We start from the raw sequence: 27669 nt of genomic DNA, 5'->3' as shown, positions 1-27669 counted from the left end.
GCATTGCCAATAGTCTGGTCTAATACAACAGAAGAACAGGAACTCAAACACTTGTTGCTAAGTTTCTCCTAACAGTTCGAACACCACAGCAGGTGCATAAACAAAATTGTTCTACTGCACCAGGGTGAACCATGGTGACTGCAGAGTTACTACAGCAAACACTTGAGGAGAACACTATGGATGTATTCTGGCTCCAGGTAATAGTAACAAGCAGACGTGATCTAATAAGAAGCCTTCACGTAACACCTGGAGATACTTGGAACTGAAGAATGGCTGCAGCAGATTTTATTCTGATTTAGCTTTACAGCAGGTTTTTTTCTGCACGAGACCAGGTCCAGAGCTGTACATTCCATATAATGACATTAGCATATTACCAGAAACGCAAGCAACATAAAATGACTATTGTTCCCAAAACTCAGAGTTTTAATAGCAGAAATAATCATCTGCAATGATAATGCAAAGTTTTTATTTATGTTAATGGATTTTAACAATTTATGCTCAATAAAACTAGAAGCTGTTTAGGTGGATACCTTTTTCTAAATTAAACCATTAGTTTGAAAAGGCAATACAGACTGAGTTAATAGCCAGAGATCTAATGATATAAATGGAAGTGTTAGAAATCACATGCTTTCTACAAATATATATATATATCTCTCTATATATATATCCCTGAATGCAGTCTGATCATTTCTCAATGTTTCCTTTTTTTTTTTTCTGACAATCATGGAATTCAAAATTTAGCTGTAAGCCAGACTATTTTCCTACCTCTAAGCTGTCAAGAAAAAGTTCATGAAGTGCAAAAAAAAGGTTTATATGAAAATAACCTCTGTCATTTCAAATAGTAGCATTTTCATACCTACTTAAATCCAAAGTATCTGGAATCTTACTATTCACCTTCATTCCATTTATAGTCTGCTTTGATCTGTCAATGTCTCTATTTTAGAAAGCTTTCCATGTTGCTTTTTAAAAAAGTGTATTTTAATTTTTAGTTATTAATACATATACTTTTTTTTTTAAAAAAAAAAAGAGCTTAATTAGTTGACTAAGGAAAATGCAGAACTGGTCTTTATTATTATTATTCTGGCCCCTTCAACATAATAAGCCATCTGTATTTATAATCCATATGGAATCTTCTCCTAAAGCGTAAAATACTCAAAGTAGCTAAGCTTTCCTATGAACACTGTGAGATAATTTTGCCTGAGAATCCTTGAAACCAAAAACCAGCCTAGAATATCTTGCAGCCTTTGACTAAAACTAATCCTGAGAAGACTTTTTGAAAAAGTCACATTCACAAATGCTACCAGTCCACTGGCAATAATGTAAACTCTCAAGTTAAAACGCCAAATAAAGTTTTCAATCTTTCCCTAAAAGGCAACATAAGTGCCATTTATATCTATTAAATGTTTGTATCTTCAACAGAAAAAGGTCTAGTATACCTGATCAAGATAGCAATTTGCAGAAAAAACATTCCACCCTGATACTAACATATGCCTTTGCAGCAGACATACTTGGCACTTGTAAATGAAAAGAATTAAATAGATTCTAATATAGAAATGCATTTTAAAAAGCTGTGGAGATGTACCAGCACCGCAATCTGTTAATACAAAAGAAATTTTCTCATTTTAAGGGCCCAGTGGATATGTGAAAAGGCTGCTCAGTTAACAAAAACAGCACAATGGTGACAGGCTAACAGCACACCTTACATGCAGACCAGAAAGTTCTGGAAAGCAGAAAAGCTGATAATGTCACACTAAATACTAATAAAGTATTTGCTACTGGTATTTACTCCATTACAAAAACATTTATGTATCAGAAGAAACACACATCAAGTTTTTATCTCTTGTAGATGGTGTTGGACCTGCAAGAGAACAGACAGAAATATAAATAAGTGATACTGTAACCACACACACTACACAGACTCAAATTAAGTTTTTTATCTGAAAGACTACATACGTACCATCTTAATGTCTGGCCTTCTGTTTTTTTTCTCATTCAGACATTGATTAGCAATCGAATACATTTTATGAACCGAAGGTGCATCCCAGTCACTCATCTTTTCATCAACATAATCCTCAATAGTTGCTTCCTCATCCTCAATTTCATCTTTGATACTTAACTATAAGACAGTTTGAACCGATGAGCAGATAAAATTTTAAGCATCTGAACATTACGTATTCCACACTAACACTTTGAACACTTGCTTTTGAGTGTTCATTTCTTTTCTCAACCACTTTTCTAGACAATATAATGGCTCAGCAGCATAATTATTTATCAATATCTGCAAAAACAGCCTATAACACTATAAATTAACTATACGTTTTTATTACGCATTATTTCTAATTGAGTTATCACAAAATTGTAAAGCAATTTTCTTTAAGCCGCATCATGCAGCTTTAACTTTCTTGCAGTTCAAGGCTCAGTTTCCTAGTATTGTCTCTTTTTTAAAAGAAGTACAATCAACATAAATTATCTATGTTTACTTAATAACCCACAAATAACCCACAGCCTCTTTCTGTAAACTAATGCCTTCTGTCACCAGTCCCAGTGGCTTTCCATATTCTAGGGGAAACTTCTACACTGAAATTAATTTTTACATCTGTTTTAGTCCAAAGGTCTCCAGCTCAAACACACTTGAAATGTGTTATCTGTAATCACAAACCCTGAGGAATCTCTCAGACAAGTCAGTATGGTAAATGCAGTAAGAAATAAAAGTCAGTAAGTAGACAGGTCTTCTGCCTTCCTCTACAGGTCAGTCTGAAATTGCTGACTCACATTCAACTACCCCAAAATTTTCAAAGCTAAGGATGCCACATTATCTTGTACTGACCATTCTCTTTATGCTTCCAAAAGCACCTTACAAAGATAAACTGTACCAGTCAAATCATACTTTATATTCCTTTTTAGATCCTGTCTCTGAAAAAGCTGTCTTATAAAAACCCCCAAACATCAAGACTCAATTTGACAGGAACTCAGCTCTCCAAGGTCTTTACAGAGCTCAACAGAATAAGTATTATGCCACCCCAGAAGATACAGCTTAGAGGGAAAAAAATTCTATTAATAGTACACAGGTATTCTATTAATAGTACGCAGGTATTCCTAAAGCTGTGAAAGAAAGTGATCTGCTGTTAAACAGTATGGAACAAAACCAATCCAAACCTCAATGCTATTTCATACTTAGTAAATAAATGTTTATGTAAAACATATTCTACAAAAACCTTGGATTAAATAGTTCAGAAATTAATTTTAAGCTAAATTAAGAATAGCCTTGTAAGATTTGTAATTCAAAAGAACGACCTCCGAGACATTTGTTTCCTAATTAGTAGACAGAATTACTAATTGAATGGTAATAAAGAAAACAAAATTCAACCCACTCCTCCCGCACCCTACAAACCAGACCATACATTCCAAACTTCCCCAAGGTTAAAAACACAAGGTATTTGCAAATTATTCGTAAAGTTGAAGATGATGAAAACTGATACGGGAATAGTAAAAAGTACAAAGAACCATAAAGAAACAACTTGAGATGAGTAGTTTAAAATGTTCTGCTGAATGAGGAACTCTCATGGTATCTGGGTATAACAAGAGTATGTTAATAAAGCACAATGGTATTATAATAAGAACCAGTACCAAACCAAAGAGAATTACAGTATCGGATCGGAAGGAGATGACCTTGGGAACTGAACAATCTTTAATCAAGAGAATTGTTTCAGTCTCATGTCTAAGTCAATGTCTGACAAAAAGCTGTCTCCGTAACTACACATTTTGATGACTAATTTGATTGTCTCAGAATCTGTTAACTGACTATGATTTCATATAAAGTGATCCTAGAGCAAGGGGAGGGGAGGAGAAAGCAAAAAGAACATACCAGTAACTGTGGTTCCCGGTTTTCTTCTACTGGAGGAAGACCTGTTATTATTTCTAGTAAGACCTAGAAGAAAAATAAATCGGATGAGAAAATGAAGCACAGAGTAATCCTCTGCATATATACCATTTGGAAAAATGAATGTGACCCCCTGTCTTTCAAACCAATGCTCACAGGATCTGTATTTGTCCAAAGATAGCTCTCAGTACAATTGATTGTTGTTGCTGTCATTCCTGCCTTTATTTTCATTAACTGTTATTAGCAGTGTGGCCTATGAATTTCAGAGCAATTTTTTCTCACTCTACACTGTGTTGCTTCAAAGAAGGCTGGAAGATTTCCAAAGTGCTCAGACACAGTGCCTGGCCTACTTCCCTGTGAAACTAAATGCCATGAAGAAAGTGGTCAATGACAATTAGAATCTTGGATCTATTCAGAATGGACGTTATTCTCCCAAATACTGAGATCATGTCTTTTTTGCTCAGCTTTAAGGCAAATTGCACATGGACAGCATACTTTTGGTGCTGACATATAGTAAACCACACTTAATTTTGGAACATTTTAATTTTTTTTCCCAGCCCGACTTACTATGCAAGAAGAAATGATGTTCCACAATACTTCAAATTACATTTAGCTAGAACTTGGAATGTTATTTTACTATATTAAACCAATCAAAGTTTAGAAACACTATATTAAGAGCACATCTATTGGGAAAAAATAAAAATGATACATCAGAGTAGATTATTTAATTTCAGATATTCTTTATTTCATATACTTTTATCATTTACAAAAATATTTATATACTGCTTCCCATGTTCTACTTACTACTCCAAAACTGAAGATATCAGATTTAGGTGTTATCTCTCCTCGCAGAGCTTCAGGCGCCATATAGGCTGCTGTTCCAACAATTCTTTCAGTCATGATTGTTCGTGTGAATGTTACAGATGCTCTTGCAAGTCCAAAGTCAGAAATTTTTGGCATATATGTATCAGTTAATAAGATATTTGCACTGGAGGACAGGGAAGGGGGAAAAGAAAAAAAAAAAATTGCTCGAAATAAATCTAGAACTGGCTGGCCAGATCCATCCATGTTTTCCTTGAGCATGCATGCATGCATTAAAAAAAAAAAGGGAAAAAAAACCCAAGAGAAAAAAACAAACACCCCCCCCAAATCCTACAAATACAGATATTTCTTATAAGAGACCAATTATGTTATACCCATGTTTTGGATCTGAATACTCTTTCTCTGAAAAGAATAATAAAGAATACTTAGCTCTGATCAACTGGTACTGGATCACAGTATAATTCTTAACTGTCTAAATCTCTACTCAGAACTAACAAAAGCAGGTTTTTATATCTATTATCTAATACTATGTCAATCACTACAAATTCCCATGCCAAATGAATACTAATACTCTTATTCTCCTGGAAGAGAAACAGAAAACTTGTTAATGCTGGAATAATGTATGTGCTGTTTCCAACTGATCTCCAGCTTTTACTTCCCTTAAAAAAAAACGCTGAAGAATGAGACTCATCTAAAAGACCTTAACACTTTCATAAAATACTCAGTGGGATGAATTAAAGCATAAATCTTTTAGTGTTTTTTTTAAACTTGTAGCACTTGGAGCCATTTTAAAAAGCATTTGATTTAACATTTGTGTAATCCTCCTTTTCTGACCCCCTTAAGGGAACTGTAAGAAAACCACATAGCCAGATAAAACATGCAAAACCAGAAACTTGTATTTCTAACTTCCCCTTCTTGTTCACCAGACTTTATCAACAAAATTAACACGTTACAACAGATCACTTTGTGCTAGAACTGGTGCAAATACTGTTAAATATAAGACCACTGCAAAAGGCCAAACACTAGTCAAGGCATCATCTGCCAACTGGTTTCGTATTTAAAGCTCAACTCTAAAAGAAGGAAGAACACGATCATGATCACAACTTCATAAATCTAAGCTGCTTATCAATATGAGTCAAGCCCAAAGAGTGGTCACTTTTCTGACACAACACAAAAAGCAGAACAGAAGCAAGTTTTACTGCAACTATCAAGCTCCAAGACCCAAGTAAACTATTTCCTGGGCATAACCAAGCCAAAAAACTATGGACAACTCAAATACCCATTCAGTCATGTCCCTTCTACTCTATAGAGAAGCTGTTCTAGTACCTATGTGGTTATGAAGACTGAAGTTAATCTTAGATATTTCTTCATTGAAGTTTTAGCTAGCAGTGGCAGCACTATTAACAACACCAACCAAATTTATTGAAATAGGCACACTGCAAGTGCAAGAAGTTGCAAAATGGAATCCAAACAAAAGCAAAAACAAAACCAAACCAAACCTAATCCTGTAATATGATCACAGCAGTTAGAAGGGCAGAGTAGCATGAGGTGAAAAAATGCATCTCTTCCAGTCAACTTGTCCAGAGGCTTAAGCAGGAAAGAAAGAAGAAACATAAATTGTCACAGCAGCAAGTACATTCTATGAGTAAGCCGAAGCAAAAACTTGTTCTTTGCAAGCTGGAAGGTCACAAAACCAAAGTGGCCTACATCTAGCAGAACTGCCAGAAGCCAGAAAGCTATTGAAACATTTATCCATGACACCCAATCAGTCAGTTGCTCCTTCTTAACTCACAGAAAGAGTAAGGCATCCGGGGCTTTTCTTCAAAGACTTGGACTGCTTTGTATTAAACAAAACCCCAACAATGTAACAAACTGTAGCAAGGAAGGAGAAGTAAATGAATAAATAAAAAACCCAAAAACAAAACCAGAAAACAACGACCAAACCCTGTAACAAAGTCCTCACTTCTTTCGAGCTCTGATAGCCCTAAAAAACATTCTGGTATAACAAACAAGTAAACACAGATTATCTTTAAGAACCACGAACTTCATAAACCTGACTGAAGTAATTTTACTGTCTTCATAATAAAAAGTAGTAAATCAAATTAAACACTGAGGAAATGTTCCAGGAAAAAAAAAAAATAAACCCCAAACCAAAAAAAGGTGGGTTTTCATCTGAAAAACTCCCCATGTAAGAAGTTATATTCTCTAACAGCAGCTTTTTCATTAGCAGCAGCTATGAAAGAACAGAACTTCTGGGTGTTCTCACAGCACTCAACTAACTACCTGATAGTAACAGATTACGATACAAATTAAAATTTACATTACATTTTACAAATTACATTTACAATAAAAATTAGAATTACAATACAAAATTTTGTGGATGGAAATCTTCACAGTGGAAAAGGACCAGGGGGTGTTGGTTAACAGCCAGCTGAACATGAGCCAGCAGGGTGCCCAGGTGGCCAAGAAGGCCAATAGCACCCTGGCTTGTATCAGAAACAGTGTGGCCAGCAGGACAAGGGCAGTGATGGTCCCCCTTTACTCGGCACTGGTGAGGCTGCACCTTGAATATTGTGTTTAGTTTGGGGCCCCTCACTAAAAGAAAGACATTGAGGTGCTGGAGCGTGTCCAGAGAAGGGCAATGAGGCTGCTGAAGGGTCTGGAGCACAAGTCTCATGAGGAGCAGCTGAGGGAACTGGGGTTGTTTAGCTTGGAGAAAAGGAGGCTCAGGGGAGATTTTATCATTCTCTACAGCTGCCTGACAGGAGGCTGCAGTGAGGCGGGGGTCGGTCTCTTCTCCCAGATAACAAGCAATAGGACAAGAGTAAACGGCCTCAAGTTGCACCAGGGGAGGTTCAGATTGGATGATAGGAGAAATGTCTTCACCAAAAGGGTTGTCAAGCATTGGCACAGGCTGCCCAGGGAAGCCATGAGAGTCACCATCCCTGGAGGTATTTAAAAGACATGTAGGTGTGGTGCTTGGGGACATGGTTTAGTGGTGGACTTGACAGTGCTGGGTTAACAGTTGGACTTGATGATCTTAAAGGTCTTTTCCAACCTAAACAGTTCTATGATTTTAAGTCTGTACTGGTCATGTCCTTGTGGCACAGACAAGATTATGGTGATGGATGTCACTTGCAGAAAAGATCACCTCTTTGAAGCAATGCTTCTTGCATTTGTTGTCTCTAAAACAAATTTAACAGGGGGAAGAAGAAAAAGAAAAAGGGGGGGGGGGGGGGAAGAAAAAAAGGAAACAGGGAAAATTCAGCCAGCGATACTCAGCAGCTTTTACCTTTTAATATCTCTGTGAATATGATTATTTTCATGCAAAAAGTTCAGGCCATTTGCTGTACCTTGAACAATTTTACATCTTGTATTCCAAGAAATTGGTGGAGTATTGTCCTTGAATAAGAAGGGAGAAAGGCAAGTATAAAAGTGAAAATCTTTTATTTATATATATATATACTGACATAGAACAAAACAAAACACGCAAAAAACCCCACAATCCAAAACCAACTCCTTGCTATATTTTGTGATTTTCAAGTAAATAATTTAAAAGACTAATAGTGTACACTTCCTAATTTACTTGGACAGAAACACATGCATGTGTCACATTCAGTTCCTCCCCATGCATGTTGCATTAGATAAATATGCCCATTGCAAAAAGTAGTCTTGATAATATTTGACTATGACTTTACAAGGCCAGCTGCACTGCAAAGAACTATCTGTATCTACTGCATCTTCCACCTTGTACTGGCACATATACCAGAGCCTTTTAACCCAAAGCAAATAATTCAAAGCAATCAATATTTTTATTAACAATGAGAAGTTGATCTTCCAGTGGTTTTGGATTTATCACGTTTCAAGAGTTTAGCTCAATTCATGTTATTAACTAGACCTTAGAAGTAATTTCAAAACCTTACATTTCAAAACCACTTCTTAATCTTGTCAGTGGCCAAGGAAAGAAGATTGGAGTATCTCACCATTCTACCACCTCCCGTGCCTATTCCTCAAATCCAGACAAGAAGATGACACAAGCAAGACCTTCATGCCTCAAACACGTCCAGTGAAGTCACAAAATTAATTTATCAGCAAGAATGCACATTCCTCACCTGTTTGACTTTATCAGAAGAAGACTCTTTCTGATTTAAAGATTCTGATTTAGATTATGATTTATATCAGGGGTCCTCAAACTACGGCCCATGGGCCAGATACGGCCCCCCAGGGTCCTCAATCCGGCCCCCGGTATTTACAGACCCCCCCCCGCCTCCCCCACTGGGGGCTGGGGGGGGGGAAACCAAGATGACTGCCTGCCACTGCATCCGCGCGCCGGCCCCCTGGTTAAAAAGTTTGAGGACTCCTGATTTATAACTTAAGTTTGTCTCTTCCTTGTAAAGGGCTCAGTTATTTCTACTTTAACTTTCAAATACCACCAATCTTTTAGGCTCACTTGATGGTAACAGCCAAAGTTACATGGATGAGCATTTTCACATACATCCTTGACAAGCACTGCTCATTTTTACAGATTTGCTTAAGGCAGTGCAAGTTTAACGTATTCTCTCTTCTGCACTGATTCAGTTATAAAAATATAATTAATTTGCACATGTGTAAGCGTGTGCAAGCAAATCAACAAAACCAACCTGAGACAGCAGTGCTACCAAACATATCTAGTCCTTTCCCCAACCACTGCTACTCATTCTTATCATAACACCACTTCTTTCCCATTGGGGCAGAAGTATTTGTGCAGTCCTGCAGAGGAAATGTCTCCAGGTGACAAAGATTTTTTTTTACACCAAGCGTTTTTTAAGCCTGATCAGTTCCCTAACCCAGCTCTTTCTCCAGATGAGACAATGCTTGAGCAGTACAACAGGAAGATCAGGGCAGAAAAAAAGAAAAACAACAGTTCTTATTAGATCTGGAAGCATAGGGGGTTGAAGTAGCACCAGTTTAAAGTGTTCACCATATTACAACCTCAGAAGCTGTACTTCCTTAGTATAAAACAGATTTTTTAACTACTTCAACAAACTAACATGGACACTTATCTACTAAGTTAAGTTTACTGGTATCACTCTGTCCTTCAAACACAGAGCTGCCTCACCAAAACCAAAGCAACTTATTATTTATCAAAGGCCAAGGCTAGAAGATACGTCATTTGATTAAATGAGAAAAAAAGCATTACATTTACACAGAACACTAATTTTAAAAAAAATATTTCCCATTTATTTAGGCCCTTCAGAAAGAGATAGGCAGACTACAAAAATTGTGTTATAACCACTATCACAAGGTCAATGAATAAAGGGCAATTTCACAATGCAGAATCTCAAGAACTAGTAGACAACATGCCAATGTCAAAACAAAGAACAATACTACAGCACCCTCTGCTCTGCTCCATGTGGGCATAGCAAGTCCAAGCTCCTGTGCCACTTCAGGTACTGGTACGTGACATTGTATTGTAAGCTTGCTTTAATGTGTCTAAAACATTTGTATAAAATGTTATTGGAAGAATACATGTTATCATGTTTGTCTTCTAGAACAGAATTTAGTACTAAAACATTGTTTGGCCATTATAGTTCAGTACTGTTTCAAAGACATTTCATAGGTATCTATGCTTTAGCAAAGTAAGACAATAGGAAGCTAGAAAAGTTTTTACTAACCAGACAAGCAAGTCTGTCGAGCAATGAACCATTGGGCATGTATTCATACACCAGACATGGCTGAGCACCATCACTTGAGAAACCAAGTAATTCTACTAGATTTTCATGCTGACACCTATAGCAAAAAAAATTATATTTGTATATGCTCTGAAAGACTCCCAACATTTGAGGAAAATACAATGCAGAAGGAACTGGATCCCCAGTTACTTGTTCCCTACTGCACACAGTCAGGTTTCTGCAGTGGTGCTTTAAAACAAAATAGTCATATTGTATATAAAGCATTCTTACTGAACATGAAAATCCTTGAGTTATGCTAGAAAGACAAAAAGAAGTGATCACACTAGCTAACATGTTATCTGCCAACTCAGATGCCCATGAAAGACTATAACAACATCGTGTAACACTACTCACTTTGCCATCATTTTTATTTCTTGATCAAATTGCTGTTTCAAGTCCTGAACACTAACATCAACCATCTACAAAAGGAAGTATTTGACATTAATATCGCTGGCCATAATAAAATGCATAGATGTTCATTAAAAAAACCCCCAAACAACAGAATTGTAAGCCTTTCTTTAGATTAGTTATACATAACAACTACTTAACTTTTTATATTATCTATTTTTTTTACTCAACTCAAAAATAAAGTATCAGAAAACGATTCTTAATTCCTTAACACAATATTATTGGACAAATAGATAACAGTTTCAGCACAGTCACCAACTTATCTTACTTCACTACAGTTACCCACTAATAGGACTTACGCATTACAAAATTATTCACACAAACCATTGGTTACAAAGACTAAAATTCTGTGATAACACCTATTTAGCTTGTAAACTACTCATGTATTCTGAAAGGGAAATCTCTCTAGCATCCCTTCCGTTCTGCCACTTCCCATGTGCAGGGGAGGGAGGGGAACTGGGGGAACACTCTGCTTTTCCAGACAACTTGACTGAGCGACTCAAAGGAGAGCTACAGAAACGGCAAGACTTCATCTCTGGTGACTGTGCCAAATCACAGCACTCATGGGACTACAGGATAAGGTTCTCAGCCCAACTAATGTTTAACATTAGTTATGTGACACTTTTTGAAGTGTATTATTCTACACTTTCCACAGATAAACAAGTCTTTACCGTGAAGTACACAGTCATTAAAAAGAAAAATGCCTAGAACAACTCACAGCAACGAGCTTCTTGACAGCCACGTTTCTGCCATTGATAAAGCCTTTGAACACAACGCCAAAGCCACCTTCTCCCAGTTTATTGCCTCCAGCTGATTCTGGTCGCGCATCAAAATTATTTGTAACACTTTCCAAGTCACGAAACCAAAAATTATGGAAATCTGAAAGACATATTTGCCATTTAGCACAAAGCTACTTTTTCACTTAAGGAACAAGTATATTGAAGTGACTTTCTGCTTCAGTTCTATTAAACAAAAAGCTTTCTACCACACAAATCCTGACATAGTAGAGCTCTACTTCCAGTTTTGTGTTGAAGATACCAGGAAAAAAATGAAATGCATCATGTTCTTCACAACTAGCACTGTAGCAGTTTTCTATTTTTTTTTTATACTCATAATACTGGTAATAGAAATTAAATGTGCAGCAGATCACAGAGAAAGCCACACTGCATCAGATGTAAAAAAGTCTCTAGACCACACCATGTTTCTGGCAGCAGCTCAAAAGTGAACCTTTAGGAAGGAACAGGCCAGCCATATACTTGCCTAGAATGCTTGCTTTAGTCATCTTTTCTCCAATATTCTTAATAATTTCTGAAATGTAAAATCCAGCTTTACAACACAAGATGCTAAACAGTACCAAAAAAGAACAACAGAGTTATGTGTAGCACAAAATAAATTGCAATGTTACTAAGTCAAGTTTTCCATTACAGCAGCCACCTAACTGGCAAGGTGCATCTCATATCCAGACATCTTATTATCCAAGCCAAATTCAGCCACACAGACCAAGATCAAAAGCAAGATGCCGCTGCCGCTAGAGGCACGATGATAAGAATATAGTCATTACTCTAATGCATTGCTATGATTTATTTCATGTGGGGTGAAGGACAGACCAGCAAAAAGGATTGTACTTTAGCTACCAAACTAAGTGCCTACCTGTGTTATTGGACTGTAAGCTACTATTTTCTTCACTTAAGCAGAAAGGAACTGAATGCGGCTTCTCAGTACTCTGGGCCAAGTACTCTGGCTTTACAGATGCCACTTGTTTTTCCTGTATAGGCAGTTGTTTTTCATGTATAGACAAGGTTTCCTGTGAAGAAAGAGGTAATGTAACTTCTTGTGCCGTCCTTACAGCTTCTGAAAATGGAATTTAGAAAAACTACATTAGGAATCAGAAAACACAAGCAACGTTAATGCTAGCATCTACTAAGACTAAGGGACACAAAAGCATCATGAGAAGGTTATATTCTGCCACCATGTGTAAACTGCAGGACTCTCTGTTTCAACTTGAAACTCTTATTTAAACCATTATTACAAATAAAGGAAAGTGGAAAATATATCCACTTTTGGTTATTTTGACCTAATCCTTTCTGATTTTCAAGTTGCTGTGAAGCTCTGTAGCATCTTAGAAAACTGAGAACACAGTACAACATGTACAACAATAACAGTTACCTGGAAGCAAAAGGCTTGCTGGTGCTAAGAATTGATTCCTAATCAGCAGATCCACAAGATCAGCAACTGTACAGTTTGTTGTTCCCCAGTCATAAAGCAATTCACATGTGGGGCTCTTTCCCATTTGTACAAATGCCTCAAATCTCCTTAAAAGACAAATTAAGAACATTTAAAAGAAAAAAAAGGGGGGCGGGGGTTGGTGTGTGCAAAGGGGGACACACACCTCAAGAGCTATAAAGAAGGGAAAAACATTAAATTACAAAAAAAAAATATTCTGAATGTACTCATCTGCACTGTACAATTACAAATCTTCTGAAAATGCAACTAAACAAAACTCTAAAGAAAATTCAGGTGAAAAATATGGTAAATATGGTAAAAACTAAGGGAAAAATATGCATAGATGGCTTCAACATTTTGTCCAGGACCCATAATATAATGGCACATGGGACTAACAGAGAACAAAATATCAGACAGACGCAGGGCAAGTCAGAGCCAGATCAAATGGAAAAAAATTCAAGTGTTTTCCATCCATTTGGCATTCACACTTCATTTTGAATGTTTTGAGATAGGCATTAAGCAGAAATTGAGATCCAGTATTCTTCCTGATTTATTGTTGTCATAGAAAGGCAAAGATTTAAAGCTAAAATCACTAGAAAGACTGCAAACCCCAGATGATATGTAGGGTATTTAAAATCCCATAATCTTTGAAATAGCTTAGGGATTCAACAAGCCCTTGAAGCAACAAGGTGCTCATAAAAATACCACTGATGTTACCTCTCAAACTTGTAAGTTTGAGGCCTCGGGCTCCAACATTTGTTGAGCATTTTCTTGGGAACTGCAAATGAGGAGTTACAGTGCAGTTCTCTTGTGCTGTTCTTGCGTGAACAGGCACAACGAAGTCAATGTTTACATGTGTCTAGAGTACACGAAGTTACACAGCCAATGCTGTATCACTAAAAATACCTGTGCCTGTAGCTGTAATTAATTCCAGTTTCCTTACTCTGTTTTCTTTGGCTACACCTTGTCTGAAAACTGAACTACTGGACAATGAGGAGTAATCACTTTCAGTTCCCTAAAGAAACAGTACTGCAGGATGTAAGCACCTGCTGGCACATAAACCGCAACACGTTACAGTAATGGGATGGACAAGGGTATTTACGTTAAACGACTATCAAACAAGGTTATGTCACATGACTTCCGTATAGGACCTTATATGCATTTGGTTGTATCTGCTTTCACCGGACGGGTCGGTGATGTCGACTGCTAATTTCTTCCATCCTTCTTGCGGATCGATGAAATCTGCCAGCCGCCTCATGAGCCCATAGCTAATGCAGCGGACGTACGTCGAAGTCGTTACGGGCTTGTTCATCTTCACTCCCTACGGCACACAAACGGCGCCCTTACCGACGGGGCTCGCCGGGGCCGCGGCAACCCACCACGGCTTCAGGCCCGGCACCGCAGCCGCGCCGCTCCGCTCCCCACCCGACGGCGGCCGCCCCCGCCCCCCTCCTCACGGACCCGCCAGCCGCTTCCCGGCCGCCCAGCGAGGCCCGGCCGGAGCCGCCCCCCACCACGCAGCTCCCGCACACCGTCCCCGGCTGGCGAGCGCCGCCTCACCCGGCGGCGGGAATCGGTCACCTCACCCCACCCCACCCCACCTCACCGCCCACCCCTGTCGCCTCCGGCCGGCGGCGCCCACACCCCACCCCGCGCCGCGCCGCGCGCCTTACGCCACGTCTGCCGCCCCGCCTGCAGCCCCGCCCCTTTCAGAGGGGGCGACTCGAGCTCTGACGGCGCCGGCCCCACCGGGACGGGGCAGCTGCCGGGAGGGAGGCGGCGGAAGCGCTCTCCTCCCACGCGGCCTTCCCATAGGCCGCCCGAGAGATGCCCCGCCCCCTCCGGCGCGCCCCATGGCTGGACGGGAAGTTGGCGGGGGGGGCCGGCTTTCTCGGTTTCCCCGCGTGGCCGCAGGAGTTGGTACCGTCCCGGGGCCCCTTCTCCCGTGCGGAGGGCGTTGGGAAGGGGGGTCGTGGCGCCCCCTGGCGGCGCATCGCGGGGACTGGGGGCGCGCGCGCGGGTCCCGCCCCGCGTGGCCGTGGCGTGGACCCAGCCCGTAACGGCCATCCGGGATGGGAGGGGTGCCGGCGGCCCGCCCTGCCTTGCCTCCCTGCCTTGCCCTGCCTTGCCTGCCTGGCTCCTTGCCTCCCCCGCCCCGCCTCCCTGCCCCTTGCCTCCCTCTCAGCAGCCTTTCCCGTAGTAGCTGACCGTTGTTTTGGTTCCTCCTCTGCAGGCGTAGCGGCCCCTGGCCGGGAGCAGGGCGCGCGGGGGGGCCATGCTCCCCTCCCTCAGTTACCTGACTGGTCACGCTGGCTTCTGCGGTACGATCAAAAACTCACCGAGTGACTTCATAGTGACAGAGATCGAGGCGTCTGAACACTCCCCTAGGGACACCCAGGCTGAATGGCTTCAGAAAACCAGCGAAGCGCGGCTGGAGCGAAGCAGCCCGTGCCCGCCCCAGCCCAAGAGGCCGAGAGCGGGGCCTGCCGCGGGCGGGCCGGACGGGGTGCCCGGGCCTGGCGGGGTGCCCGGGCCGGACGGGGTGCTCGGGCCTCCGGGGCCCGGCACAGGCCGGGCGGGGGGTGGCTACGCTGCGTCCCCTGGCAAAAACCGGCAGATGGGCGAAGCTGAACCCAGAGCTGGCCTCCGGGGAGCCGGCGTATTGGATTCCTTACTAGGCAAACCCGTGAGTGAGCTGCTTCATAGATTTGCTTGTGATCTGAAGAATTCGTGGGACTTGGGAGATGATGCGGAGGCTGGCAGTAGGGAGCTCTCGCTGGGACCTGTGCTGGACAAGAAAACTCGAGCCGAGTTACACAGTGCTGTCAGGCAGGCATTCCCCTTTCTGGTCACTGTTACAAAAGAGAACGAAATGATTGTAAAAGGAAATGCTGATTACAGAGACCTTTGTCAGTTAGTGACTGAAAAGGAAACAAGTGATTTCTTTAAATTTTTAGATGCAAAGCTGGAAAATTCTACATTTTCTTTTGAGCCCGATGGAAACAAAGAGCACAGAAAAGTAGTTCACCACTTTATCAATAGAAAATTTGGAAGGCTTGTAGAAACAAAGTCTTTTACTGTGACAGATGTCGATGATAAGCCAAATATGTCAATAATGGTACGATTTCGAGAAAAAAGTTGGTCCGGAAAAAGGTCTGCTGGTGGTTTCCATGAAAAACAAGATCTTTATACAGGTAAATATTACGTATTTAGTGACAGTGTAAGGCATTATGGCATTCTGTAGTATGACTGAAACGTGGGAATCATTTTTATATGATATATAGGCCTGGTTGATCCATTGTTTATGCTGAAATGAATCATGTAAGTACATGCAGTGTACTTACATCACTGGAGAATGAAACGGATGAATCAAGTTACTGCAGTGATTTTGCATAAACTGTTCAGTGATAATGGTTACAATTTTTGGTCGTAGCACTGTGTTACTCACTGTGTGCTAGTTTTCCCTTGGAAGTAATTGGGGGATTTTAGAAGATGCCAAGATGTTGGACGAGTTAGTAAGGTCAGATTTGATTTATGATCTCATTCTTTAAAGTAGGTTGCTTCTGATACAGAGAATGTTTCTAGCAATAAGTCAATACGTTTGTTGAATTGTGTTGCATTTTAGCCGGTACTATAAAGGCATCAGAGGTTTCTGGTTGTTCTAAGACTTTTATGTGCTGTGCCTTTGTTTTTTTTCTTTCAATACTGAGAAAGTCCCATTTCCTTTAGTTTTGTGGGGTGGGAGGACTGTTTCTTTGCTGTTTCCATCCTGTTCTAGTTTGAAGGGAAGAACCTGCTCATCTGTCATGGCAGAACATATGTATGATTTAGAAGTACAAATTCCTAATAATTCTGAGATGATTGTTTCAGCTTTCACCCTTCAGAAAGAAAATCTAGAAACACTAGAAGCAATTGGCTTGTTGGCTGCCGAACTTGGTGTTCTTCCTTCAGACTTCAGTTACACTGGCATCAAAGATAAGAAGGCTATTACTTATCAACCCATGGTTGTGAAGAAGGTGACTCCTGAGAGGTACATGAAATCTGGGTGCTTTCAGTTTAGCGCGTATTTTAATATGTTTATAAGTATCAACATGGTACGGTCTTTGAAAATGTTCTTATTGATATATCTTCCCTTCTCCTGTATTAGGGCACAGTGGAATTGGCTTTAATATTTTGTGGCTTTAGGGAATATACAGCTTAGTGCTGAAATCCGTCAGTGTTGGAATTTAAAGAAAAGTCTTGCTTATCACTGTATTTTTAATAATACAAAACCGCTGTATTGTCTGGCATGATATCCTTCCAATTCATGCTCACAGATCCACTTGCCAATTTCTTAAATGCCATCCACTAGCTAAAACTGAGATGTATTTACTACATGATGCAACAGGTTTCCACATATTATCGAAGTATTGTCTTGTGGTCCACAGACAACAACTTAAAAGCTTTACAGCTACAAAATTGAAGTAAATAATTACAAATATGCTTTAGACAGGTGCTGTCTTTGAGTGTTAAGTATCAACTTCTATTGTATTTTCCAGTTTAGAAACATGAGACTAAAGAAGATATCACCAAACCTGAGGGCAGGAAATACATTCTGAGTAATGTGTCAATAATACAGGAGGTGCCTTTCCATTTTTCGTTTTTATTACTCTCTCTAGCCAATTCAGTGGGTGAAAAATATATCTATTAAGTTCTGCCATAGTAACAGTAAAAAAATAGCTGGAGTCAAAACTGTAACTTATTTCTTCCTCACCTTTAGCTTTCTAGCAGGTCTTGGCCTTAGCAACAAAGCACACTTTACAAATAAAGGAAAGAAGAATTTATGGGTTTAGGATTTTTACCAACATAAATATATATCAATAGTGAAATTCCACTGCAAACTGGGCTGCAGGGCCAGTTGTTCAGGAGATAATTAGCAAAACTTTGCATTAATGTTTAAAAGATTAAGTAAAATAGTTAAATGCTCCCAATCCACTAGCATAACAGGGAAAATAAATACATTTTATAAACAAGTAGTTTATAAAGTTATTAAAATACTGGTTAAAATGTAAGCTCTTGTGCTGAAAGTTTCCTTTGATTTGAATATTACTTACACATAAGAACAAAAAGGTTGAGTGGATACTTTAAAGAGCAAATACTTGAATGTCAGCTGTGTTTCCAATTACAAGCATGTGCAAGCATACCCAGAGAATCAGTGCACTGAGATTGTTTTTGTTAAGGCTGACCAAGAAAGAGCAATTGTGTTTTGAAGTCTACTAGAACACATTACTTTTTTTTTTTTTTTTAATGAAAAGCAGATTTTTAGGACTGAAGAGTAAATTACTTGGTTTTCAATAAAAAAGGCAAAATTCGGTGCAGCTGCTTTGAGAAAGTTAATTAATTGCTTTGTTCCAGTATCTGTGAAGCTACAGAATATAACTGCAAATGAAGCAAACATGTAAGACATATTTCAGGACTCTTAACTAAATTTTCAGACTTCTATCTATGCATTTGATTTGGTTTTCTCATAATAATCTCTTTAAATCACTTTTTTTAAAAAAACGGGTTTAATTCTAGCAAAAGTGAAGACGACATTTATTAGAAGGTTGATAGCTCTAGTAAAGGATTGTTCATAATTTCTTCCAATTATTTATGCAGGTTGAAAGAAATCGGAAGTAAAATGGAAAAAAAGGGCATGAGAATACACAACATACATTCAGCATGCCAGCACCTTAGACTTGGTCAGCTGAAGGGCAATCACTTTGATATAGTTGTGAGAGATCTCAAACACCACAGTCATGACTCTTCTGCAGATTTGAAAGAGCGAATAGCTGAAGCAATGGAAAATGTTGAGGTAAAAAGGCCTTATGGTTGCCAATAATGAACAGAGTTTTAATTCTGTGCTGTAAAACCCACTAAATTTAAAGAAAATACTTGTAATACTTGCACAATAATGGTAATATTTCCCAGTTCTGATGCTTTTTGCTGGTTTACATCTTTTCTGCATTACTTAAGGAATCAAGAGTAAAGCTGTCTTCCAAGGAGGGACCATAAGTGAATTCATTCTGTGTTCCAGAGTGGTGCAGCAAGACAGATGGGAAGTTTGGTAGCAAATGGGTATGGGCACATGAGCTGTTGCTGCACAGACCTAAGGCCAACCAAAGTGATGTGTTTCACTGTGGTGGTTGACAGGGTGAAAGAATGTAGTTACACATGTCAACTGGTCGCCTTTTTTGGTCACGTGAGGATGTGCATGGTCGGCTCAGGTGAAAGACTTTCATGGCATAAATACATGTGAAATGTTCGTAGCAGAGAAAGAAGATCCCCTGAAACTGAGTGGGTTTTGATTGCTGTTATCCTTAGTGCCTGAATAAAACCCCGTCATCAGACATTCTTAAACCGCTGAGAAAGGTAAAAGCAAATAATGGAAAGAAAAAAAACCCCTAACCTTATGGTGTTTTGTACAGCAGTAATTTTCTTGCCCTATCTTTCTGAGTAATAACCATAATACAAATTACTTTAAGAAGATTAGTCCAGGAATAAAGACTTGAATAAAAACTAACCAGTGTGCAAAATAAAAGTATATTACATGTATTTTAGAAATTAGTTTTATTATTGAAGCATTCAGATGAGACTTTAATGCTTTTTTATCTCTCTGTGCTCCATGTGACTTTTTTGTTATTTTGCCGTTCAGAAGATGAACTCAAATTCCTGTGATTATGTGTCTAGCTTTATTAGATATATCTTACTGGTCAGATGATGAATGACAAAACCAGCATGTGTGTTAACCCAAAATACAGATTTGTCATCTTCCATGAAAACAAAAATCACATATGGGACTTACGGATGTCCACAGGTTATATAACTTGAACTGAATAACCATTTCCAAAGCAAATACCGTATGTTTTTTACTTGTCTGCTGCTCCGTATATACTTATTACTTCCTAAAAAAAGATGTTCTCATTGTATCACATGGGTGTGATTTTACTGCCTATATGTGACCTAGAATTCCTCAAGAGGCTTAAAATCCCAGTTAGCAAAAGTGCTCACTCTTGGTCTTTACTATCGTAATAATAGAAATGATCACATGTGAAAAAAGATTATTTTTTTTAAGAAAAATTGTCTGAGAGTGTTTACTGTTTATTACCTGTGCTATGGTGCATTTACTTCAGTAGAGATTTCAGATTTTGATGCATATAAAAAGCTTAATTACTGTGACTTGGCCTGTAGTTGCATTTATAATAACTATATAAAAATAATTTTGTTTCATTTACCTATATTTTTAATGAAGGTAAAAACAATGATAGAACTTGGTTGTCTTTTTAGATATTTCCAATTTAGGTGCTAAAATATTGTAATGAGTTACAGTTTTGTTACATATTACTTCTGATTAAAAAAAATTGTATGCATTTTGAATGTAAATGTAGATGTATGTGTGTTGTATGCTTAGTCTTATTAAATGGGCCTGACACTTTCACGCTTTTAACATATTTATTCTTTATCATTCTAGACAAAAGGTTTTGTAAATTACTATGGACCTCAGCGATTTGGACAAGGACAGAATGTTCAGACAGATCAAATAGGATTGGCGTTACTGAATGAAAAAATGGTAGTTTCATTTTGTAATTTAAGTAGTTACTGTCAAGTTAATTTCACATCACTGTTGCTAGTGCTGGAGTTGATCTTCCCAGTGAACAATACCATTTCTGAGATAAACCCATATGTGTGCTGTAAGTAATTGCTAGATCAGTTTTGACAACAACATAACTATGAAGGTCTTCATACAGGAACAAAATCTTTTTTAAATGGCAGATGCAGGTTTAAATAGTTCAGGAAGTGATTTTTCTGTCTGTGTTTGGTATGTGATTGTGACTGTCAACATGCCACTTGGCAGGAAAGTGGCTGCATTCCGTACAATGTTTGAACAATAAAATGAAGCAATCTATACAATGTTTATTCATGGTCCTGATTGCCCCCTAACCTATAGCCTCTTTATCCTGCTGGGGGTCTATATATTCTTAAGTGTCACAAGATACTATGTAGGATCATGTGAAAAGATTTGCTTTTTCAATAGTAATTTATCTGCTTTATAGAAGAGATTTCTGCTTTCCATTATTCCTTGGCTACTTTCCCAAACTCTTAGTTCTGAGCGATTGCTCCCATGTAAGCTAAGGAGAGCATGTTTCCTAAGCAATAATTCATAAGATAAGTCATATACTTTTCAATGTATATGGTATAGTACTTGGCACAGGTCTAAAACAGAACTGGACACTAGAAAGTCAAATGAATACTTAAGTATCCTTGTCTTCTAATATGTTTTTATTCTGAGAAAAGTCAGAAGTCCAAATATAAGAAGAATCAAGATTTGAGGGCAGCCCATAGAAGTTACTCTTGGTGTATCTGACTTTTTGAATTCTGGTATGCTAGCAGTTGGTACCAGGTGCCAGTCCCTGAAGAGTAATGATTTAAATCTCTAGTCTTAACTCAGTTATTTTTTAATTTAAAACATGTAGCAGCTACTATGTATTTTTCAAATGTGCCAGTATATGCGTGCACAGTCCAATACAGGGGAGGGCAAGAACCAGATGTTGCAGTATAAGTGCTAGAGAGTTGTGTGGCTCTACTGGTTTTGCAAGTAGCAGAGGTTAGTGTAGCTTTCTCCCTGTCACAGTGTCATCTAACCCGATACAGATCGGAATAAAAAAAAAAAAAAAGTTTTTTGTCCTTCTGTGTAAGACTGGAAAGTGTTCAGTTTAAATTTTGCATGAAACATGCAAGAGGGAAAGAAGGACCCTTTCTGTGCAGGATGGACTGATGACATTGCAAAGTAGAGGAGTTGTAACTGGATGTTCGAGAAGACTAATTTCTCCTAGAGCATTGAAAGCTTTCTTGTGTCTTCTGTGTGACTAATACCTTGCTTTAATCTGAGACGGTACTCAACCACATTGGTTTGCTCTTTATGGCTTCTACTGTGAAAGGGAGAACTTGAGTTTGACCTTAAAGAAGGGATAGATTTTTGAGAGCTTGCGGAATATGTTAACACAGAGTTGGATGTGTGATTGTTTATTTTACAAATAATTATATGTAAATGCAAACCCTATGAAGTTATTAATATTATACTTTAAAGGTGAAAGCTGTGAAGTTATTCTTCACACCTGAAGATACTGATGACCCTGTAAACAATGCAAAAAGATACTTTCTTCAAACTGGTATGTCCAGGTAAACTGTCTATGTATTTATTCAGGGTCCGTATTGTGAGGGAATAAGGTGTTGCTGCCCAGAGAGATACTTTTTATTTTGTTGCTGCTTTATACCACTTATAGCTTATTCCTTGGATCTCAGCAGAGTTAAAATGAGTTAAACTCTCAGCAGAGTTAAAATGAGTTAAACTCTCAGCAGAGTTAAAAATGAGATGAGGATGAGGCTCTAAATTTGCAAAATAGTGGAAAACTAATGTACTTAAGCTGCAAGACAGTATAGAAACAACCACTGCGTGGCATATGCTGGAAAAGACCAAGACTAAGATAATTTTATCAAAACAATTTTAGCCTTCTTCCATCTGTCTGCTTTTGAAATGTAAAATTCTTTTCACTAATAAAGGAAGTATACAGGATTGAGGGTCCCAGCTCATACTCAACATTTAACACGTGTGGTCATATAATTTTCTGAGATTTCTGTAACCATCTTAGCTCTTGTTTTTTGCACCTTTGGGCTTTGCTTTTACATCTCTTTAATTAGGTATCTCTTCCATGGCTCTCCTGTGCTCTACCTTCTTTGTGTCTTGAACTAAAATGAACAAAATATGTCAAAGGCAGAAGTGTGCTGAATAAAATGCTCTGCCATATCTATTGTTTTTATCATTCAACTTAACTTTCTCTCCAAAACTAAAAATTTGAAGTTGCTCTCAACTTCATATGTTTTTTCTTTTCAAATATTCCACATCTATTAGCCTTTCTATCACTGTAGATTGACAGGACAACTATGATGTATAGTTTCAAGAGGCACAGATATGTTTCATTTTATAAAAAATGTAAGATGAATCATTCTGTGGTATATGTTGCTGTATGATGCATGGAAAGACATTGATGTGGACCCTGAAAACAGCTGCTTGCCTTTTCCTGAAAGCAAAAGGTAAAAGGCTACTACAGAAGGCTTCATCACATAATCAATTGTAATGATAAAATATGTAAAAAATTAAGTTTACATAAACTTATTAAATTAAATTAATTAATTTAAAAATTAAGTATACAACATTTGTATAATGTAGTACAAATCTGATTAAATGTATTTTCATCTTGTTTGAGGCTCAGACTTCCCAGTGGCCAATGCAATTTGCAGCTTTAAGATAAAGATGTGGGGTTTGCCCCCTATGAAATACATGTTCTCAAATGATGTGAAGTAGAGCTTTAATGTTCTTTTATACCTTGGTTTTTACTTTCAGTCACCTAATCTAAAAAAAACATTGGAGTGATGAAGTAAGTCTCGATAAGAAATAACTAATGCAAACTATTCTGAATAACTGAATGACAGCTAGTTTAGTTTATACTTCATGAAATAGAGTAGAATTCATGGGACTGTGTTGATATGCATGTAAGATGAAGTTTGTCTAACATGACACATTGAAGGAATGGAAATAATAACCTAGAAGTCAGCATAAAGAAGTTAGACTGACACTATTTTTTTGTACCTGATGATTTAATCTTCTTAAGTGTATTTTTTTTTGACAGGTAATATTTGAAAAATCAGGGATTACTTACATGGTTATTTTTGTTTATATCAGAAGATGCAAAAGGCACACTCGTGATGCTGCCAGAATTTAAAGTGAGAGAGAAGATGTTGCTACGAGCTTTAAATCGCTATGGTGTAAATCATGAAGGTTGTACCAAAGGATGGCTCAGTATTCCCCATTCCATGCGCATATTCTATGTCCATGCTTATTGCAGTAAAATTTGGAATGAAGCAGCATCATATAGGCTGAAGATTTATGGTTCAAAAGTTGTTGAGGGTGATCTTGTCTTCTCAGAAGAAAAAGATGAAAGCGTTTCCCTGAATGACAAGGTGAGTCTTCACAAAACTTTTCTTATTAAAAAAAAAACACACCACCTTAATGCATTTAAATACATACTCAGAAGTATTCTAATACTTTCATTTTGGTTCATTCATTAAAATATTTAATATTGACAAAGGTGAAAAAAACGGTTTTGATTTACTGTAAATAAGCATATAAGCTAGATGTATATTAGCAGCTTTTATCTGTTCTGACCATTTTATTCAAGTGAGAAGAAGGAACAGAATGTCAGAATTTATATATGCAAGAATTTAGCCTGCATGGTATATAATACTCTTCTTAGGATCTGACTGGGGAAAACCTTCACAGTGGATTCCAGGTTTGCTGGTATTTTCAGTCAGGCCAGATCAGAGTTTTGCTCTCCAGGTCAGACCTTCCCATTATATATATTAATGAATGTAGGCCCATGGTGAAAGGTGGCCTCAGACTGAATTGGTAATCTTGTTGCAACTACACAGTCAAAGCATGTTTAGCACAATTTCACTTACTCAGACAATTAAAATAGATTGACAGTGGGTCTAAACTGTTAGCAACTGATCAAAAAATGCAGCAGTATTCTTGGGAATGTAGTAAAGGGCAAGGGTGTGCTTCTGCTTGCCCACAGCACCACCTGGGTGCTCCATGTGGAGCCATGGGCAAGCCAATGAGCAAAAGCCAACAGTGGAGTGTCTGGTCCCAGGTCTTGGCATGCTGAAGTTCATTCTGAAGCCATCTCTTCTTTCAGGGTTAGCATACCTTTTTCTTATTGTGGAAGCAGTTGGGTCTCTTCTCCCAAGTAGCAAGTGATAGGACAAGAGGAAGTGGCCTTAAGTTGTGCCAGGGAGGTTTAGACTGGATATTAGGAAAAATTTCTTCACTGTAAAGGTTGACAAGCATTGGCAGAGGCTGCCCGGGAGTCACCATCCCTGGAGGTATTTAAAAGCTGTGTAGATGTGGTGCTTGGGGACATGGTTTAGTGGTGGACTTGGCAGTGCTAGATTAACGGTTGGACTCAATGATCTTAAGAGTCTTTTACAACTTAAACGATTCTATGATTCTGTCTTTCTCCTGATCATCAGATAAAGCATAGCATTTTGTAGTGTTTTACTGAAGAATAAATAGGTGTGTGCATAGGCAGAGTGTATCTCATTTCTTTTGGGTGAACATCTTACAAATTTGAAAGCAAGAGTACTTGAAAAGTTACTGAATAACTTCCAGTCCCTGTAGAGTAGCTTCTGTTTCCATTGTGATTTTTTTTTCAACAATATTTCTGAGAGTGAATGTTAATAAAATAAGTAGATCAAATGAAATGAAGAGCAGAGGTATCAACTTCAGTATTAGGTTATTGAGTTTAATACAGATATATTCTTAATATAAAACATTTTTCTTAGTATTTTTGCCTTTGCTGATGTTGCACAAGATTGCATTGGCACAGTTAACTTCAAACTCAAAGTTAACTGTTTAACTTCAGCACTTCAAAGAATGTGAGTTTGGAGTGATAGTTTGCTAATTAGTGGTAGCTAGCATCAGTAAATATTGCAATGTCATTTACCAGTAAATAGATTACTTTATAGTAAGCACCTCTACTATTTTTCACACCTGAAATAGGTAATTGTCCTTATAGCAGTCAAATAACCTTAGAATCCTTTACCAGTTTGGAAGTGCAGTGCATAATTCCTAAAATAAAGTGTGTGCTTTATTTTTAAAAAAGTTATTTTTTCTTCTTAAATGTCTTGTTAGGTTCATGTAGTCACTGCTGCAGAAGAGTCAGCTAGCAAATACTCTATAAACCAAGTAAGTCTTTATGAAACATTCAGAGCTATTGATCTCTTTATTTGATTAAAATGTTTTGTTTTAAAAATAATGTCATCAAGCTGACTGGCGCAGTCTTCTTCCTTACCAGAATGCACATTAAAGAAAACACATGTGAACTAACCTCCACTCTCACAACAAACAAGAGGAGAAAATATTTACTTTGTAATAGAAAACTAAGTACAGTGTCATTTGCAATATGGCAATATTTGTCTTTAAACTGCATGTAAACACTTTGAAAAATTTTTCAGTCTACTGGAAAAACATTCAAGAGCCGTTGACGTTCTAATTTCTGAAGGTTCAGAGTGCATAGCTGTGAAGTCTTACACAGGCAACTTAATGTCTTTATTGCTGTATCTTTCCAACAAGCAAGGAAATTCATGTTAGTATATTTCTACTTTGTTTTAGGAATCCTGATAACATTGATTATTTTTTCTGCCTTAATTACATCCAAGAAACCTGCCTTGCATGGTTTATTTCACAAGAGAAGCTGCTGTTTTACTATTTGAGGCTCCAAACCACAAGATTTAGACACATTTAGAATTGTAATCATGTTTATTTAAAGGGGAATTTGTGGCCTTTATTTCAAATATGTTTGTTGTTTTGTTTTTTCTTTGAAGGTGGTTCTTCCAATGGTGGGACATAGTATCAAGTATCCCAGCAATAAAGTTGGGCAATGGTACCATGAAAGGCTTTCTAAGGATGAGCTGCAGATGTGCAAATTCAGAGTGGCTCCATTACAACTGAATATACCTGGATGCTACAGACCCATTTTGAAAACCGTTCAGAATCTGTCATATTTTCTGGAAGGTGGTGAAAAAGGAATCAAAATTGAAGGCAGCCATCTGCATGAATCAAAAGCCTCTCTTCATATATCATTTGACCTTGATCCTTCATGTTACGCAACAGTCTGTCTGAGAGAAATAATGAAATGTAACTTTTAAGATTCCAGTTAATGAAAGATTGCAGGATTATTATACAATGGTGATAGTTTATGCATCATGCCAAGAAAATAAGGGAGAATAACAGGTTCGAGGCAGTAACAGGAAAAATTGGTAGATTTCGGTTCATACTCATTAGGAAAAAAACCTACCAAAATCCTTTGGAATGTTCCAAAAACATTCCAAAGCCTAAATGCAAACGCTTGGATTCAGTGGGCTAAAACTATGTGTTATGCCAGGCAGATCTAACTGAACTTAAAGAAGCCACGGGCTGCAAGCATGAATTTCATATTTGCATAGACATCTGACTTGCAAAGTTAAATCCTGGAAAAAATATTTGCAGCAAACAAATGTATCTTTTATTTCATAGTCATTTTTTAAAAAATGGCTTATACTAAATGCTGTTCAAACAATGTTAAAACTTTGCAGCCTACAGGTATCTAACTGGAAAGAGGTTTGTACTGAGTTTTGCGAAGTATGTTGTTTTCATTGCGTTCAGGCACCAGATGTTAAAAGGTAAAAGTGCTGAGTCAACATAACCAGTCATCTGATACTTCATCAGACATCTGATGAATCCTCCAACTGAAGTTAAAGCTGAACATTTCAGGATTAAGTAGTGCGTAGCTGTTACTGTCTATTCAAATAAGCTTATCAGGACAAGGTAATTAACATAACTGCAAAACCATGTATAATAATACCAAACCCCTGTTTTATTGTTTACAGGATACGGACTGTTCCTGTTACTGTGAATCCTTACAGTAGGAAAAAAATGTTAATGGAATTGTCCCTGGAAAAAGACTTTTATATTTTTTTCTTAATTAAATAAAGCAGTTAACTTTCATAAAA

General features: G+C 38.1%; 2 protein-coding genes across 9 annotated transcripts; one reads left to right on the top strand and one right to left on the bottom strand.

Moving 5' to 3' along the window:
- Positions 1-1021: 1021 nt before the first annotated feature.
- Positions 1022-15519, bottom strand: IRAK4 (interleukin 1 receptor associated kinase 4). Of its 5 annotated transcripts, none has more exons than XM_005444021.4 (12): positions 15384-15519; positions 14196-14365; positions 12988-13133; positions 12472-12672; positions 11540-11700; positions 10768-10832; positions 10357-10471; positions 7995-8104; positions 4685-4868; positions 3866-3928; positions 1958-2116; positions 1022-1858 (listed from the first exon to the last, which is right to left on the bottom strand). In XM_005444021.4, the coding sequence occupies exons 2-12, from the start codon at positions 14354-14356 to the stop codon at positions 1826-1828; spliced, it is 1398 nt and encodes a 465-aa protein (XP_005444078.1). In that variant the 5' UTR covers positions 14357-14365; positions 15384-15519; the 3' UTR covers positions 1022-1825. The 5 variants fall into 5 exon arrangements, with proteins under 5 accessions (XP_005444078.1, XP_055567163.1, XP_055567164.1 ...); XM_055711188.1 differs by lacking the exon at positions 15384-15519 and adding an exon at positions 14718-14834; XM_055711189.1 differs by lacking the exon at positions 15384-15519 and adding an exon at positions 14605-14635.
- On the top strand, positions 14849-27669 carry PUS7L (pseudouridine synthase 7 like). 4 transcript variants are annotated; one of them, XM_055711185.1, is made up of 10 exons: positions 14849-14964; positions 15278-15365; positions 16002-16238; positions 16915-17074; positions 18682-18877; positions 20534-20632; positions 22151-22232; positions 23804-24081; positions 25811-25864; positions 26503-27669. In XM_055711185.1, exons 2-10 carry the CDS (start codon positions 15320-15322, stop codon positions 26824-26826), a joined length of 1476 nt encoding a protein of 491 aa, XP_055567160.1. In that variant the 5' UTR covers positions 14849-14964; positions 15278-15319; the 3' UTR covers positions 26827-27669. The 4 variants fall into 4 exon arrangements, with proteins under 4 accessions (XP_055567160.1, XP_055567158.1, XP_055567159.1 ...); XM_055711183.1 differs by having other exon boundaries at positions 15278-16238; XM_055711184.1 differs by lacking the exon at positions 14849-14964 and having other exon boundaries at positions 14999-15365.

Source organism: Falco cherrug, chromosome 5 (assembly GCF_023634085.1).
Source record: "Falco cherrug isolate bFalChe1 chromosome 5, bFalChe1.pri, whole genome shotgun sequence".
NCBI lineage: Eukaryota > Metazoa > Chordata > Aves > Falconiformes > Falconidae > Falco > Falco cherrug.
The sequence above is the reverse complement of the archived record's forward strand: the minus strand, read 5'-3'. Positions and strand labels throughout refer to the sequence as shown.

What these genes read in the sequence shown, in the direction of transcription:
- PUS7L (XM_055711183.1), top strand. Translation starts at nt 15,320, where the DNA reads ATGCTCCCCTCCCTCAGTTACCTGACTGGTCACGCTGGCTTCTGCGGT. An exon ending in AAAACAAGATCTTTATACAG is followed by an intron (nt 16,239 to 16,914) that starts GTAAATATTACG and finishes TGATTGTTTCAG; the next exon opens with CTTTCACCCTTCAGAAAGAA. An exon ending in GCAAATACTCTATAAACCAA is followed by an intron (nt 25,865 to 26,502) that starts GTAAGTCTTTAT and finishes TTTTCTTTGAAG; the next exon opens with GTGGTTCTTCCAATGGTGGG.
- IRAK4 (XM_005444021.4), bottom strand. Translation starts at nt 14,356, where the DNA reads ATGAACAAGCCCGTAACGACTTCGACGTACGTCCGCTGCATTAGCTAT. An exon ending in CTGTCAAGAAGCTCGTTGCT is followed by an intron (nt 10,833 to 11,539) that starts GTGAGTTGTTCT and finishes TTCCTTTTGTAG; the next exon opens with ATGGTTGATGTTAGTGTTCA. An exon ending in TCGACAGACTTGCTTGTCTG is followed by an intron (nt 8,105 to 10,356) that starts GTTAGTAAAAAC and finishes TTCTTATTCAAG; the next exon opens with GACAATACTCCACCAATTTC.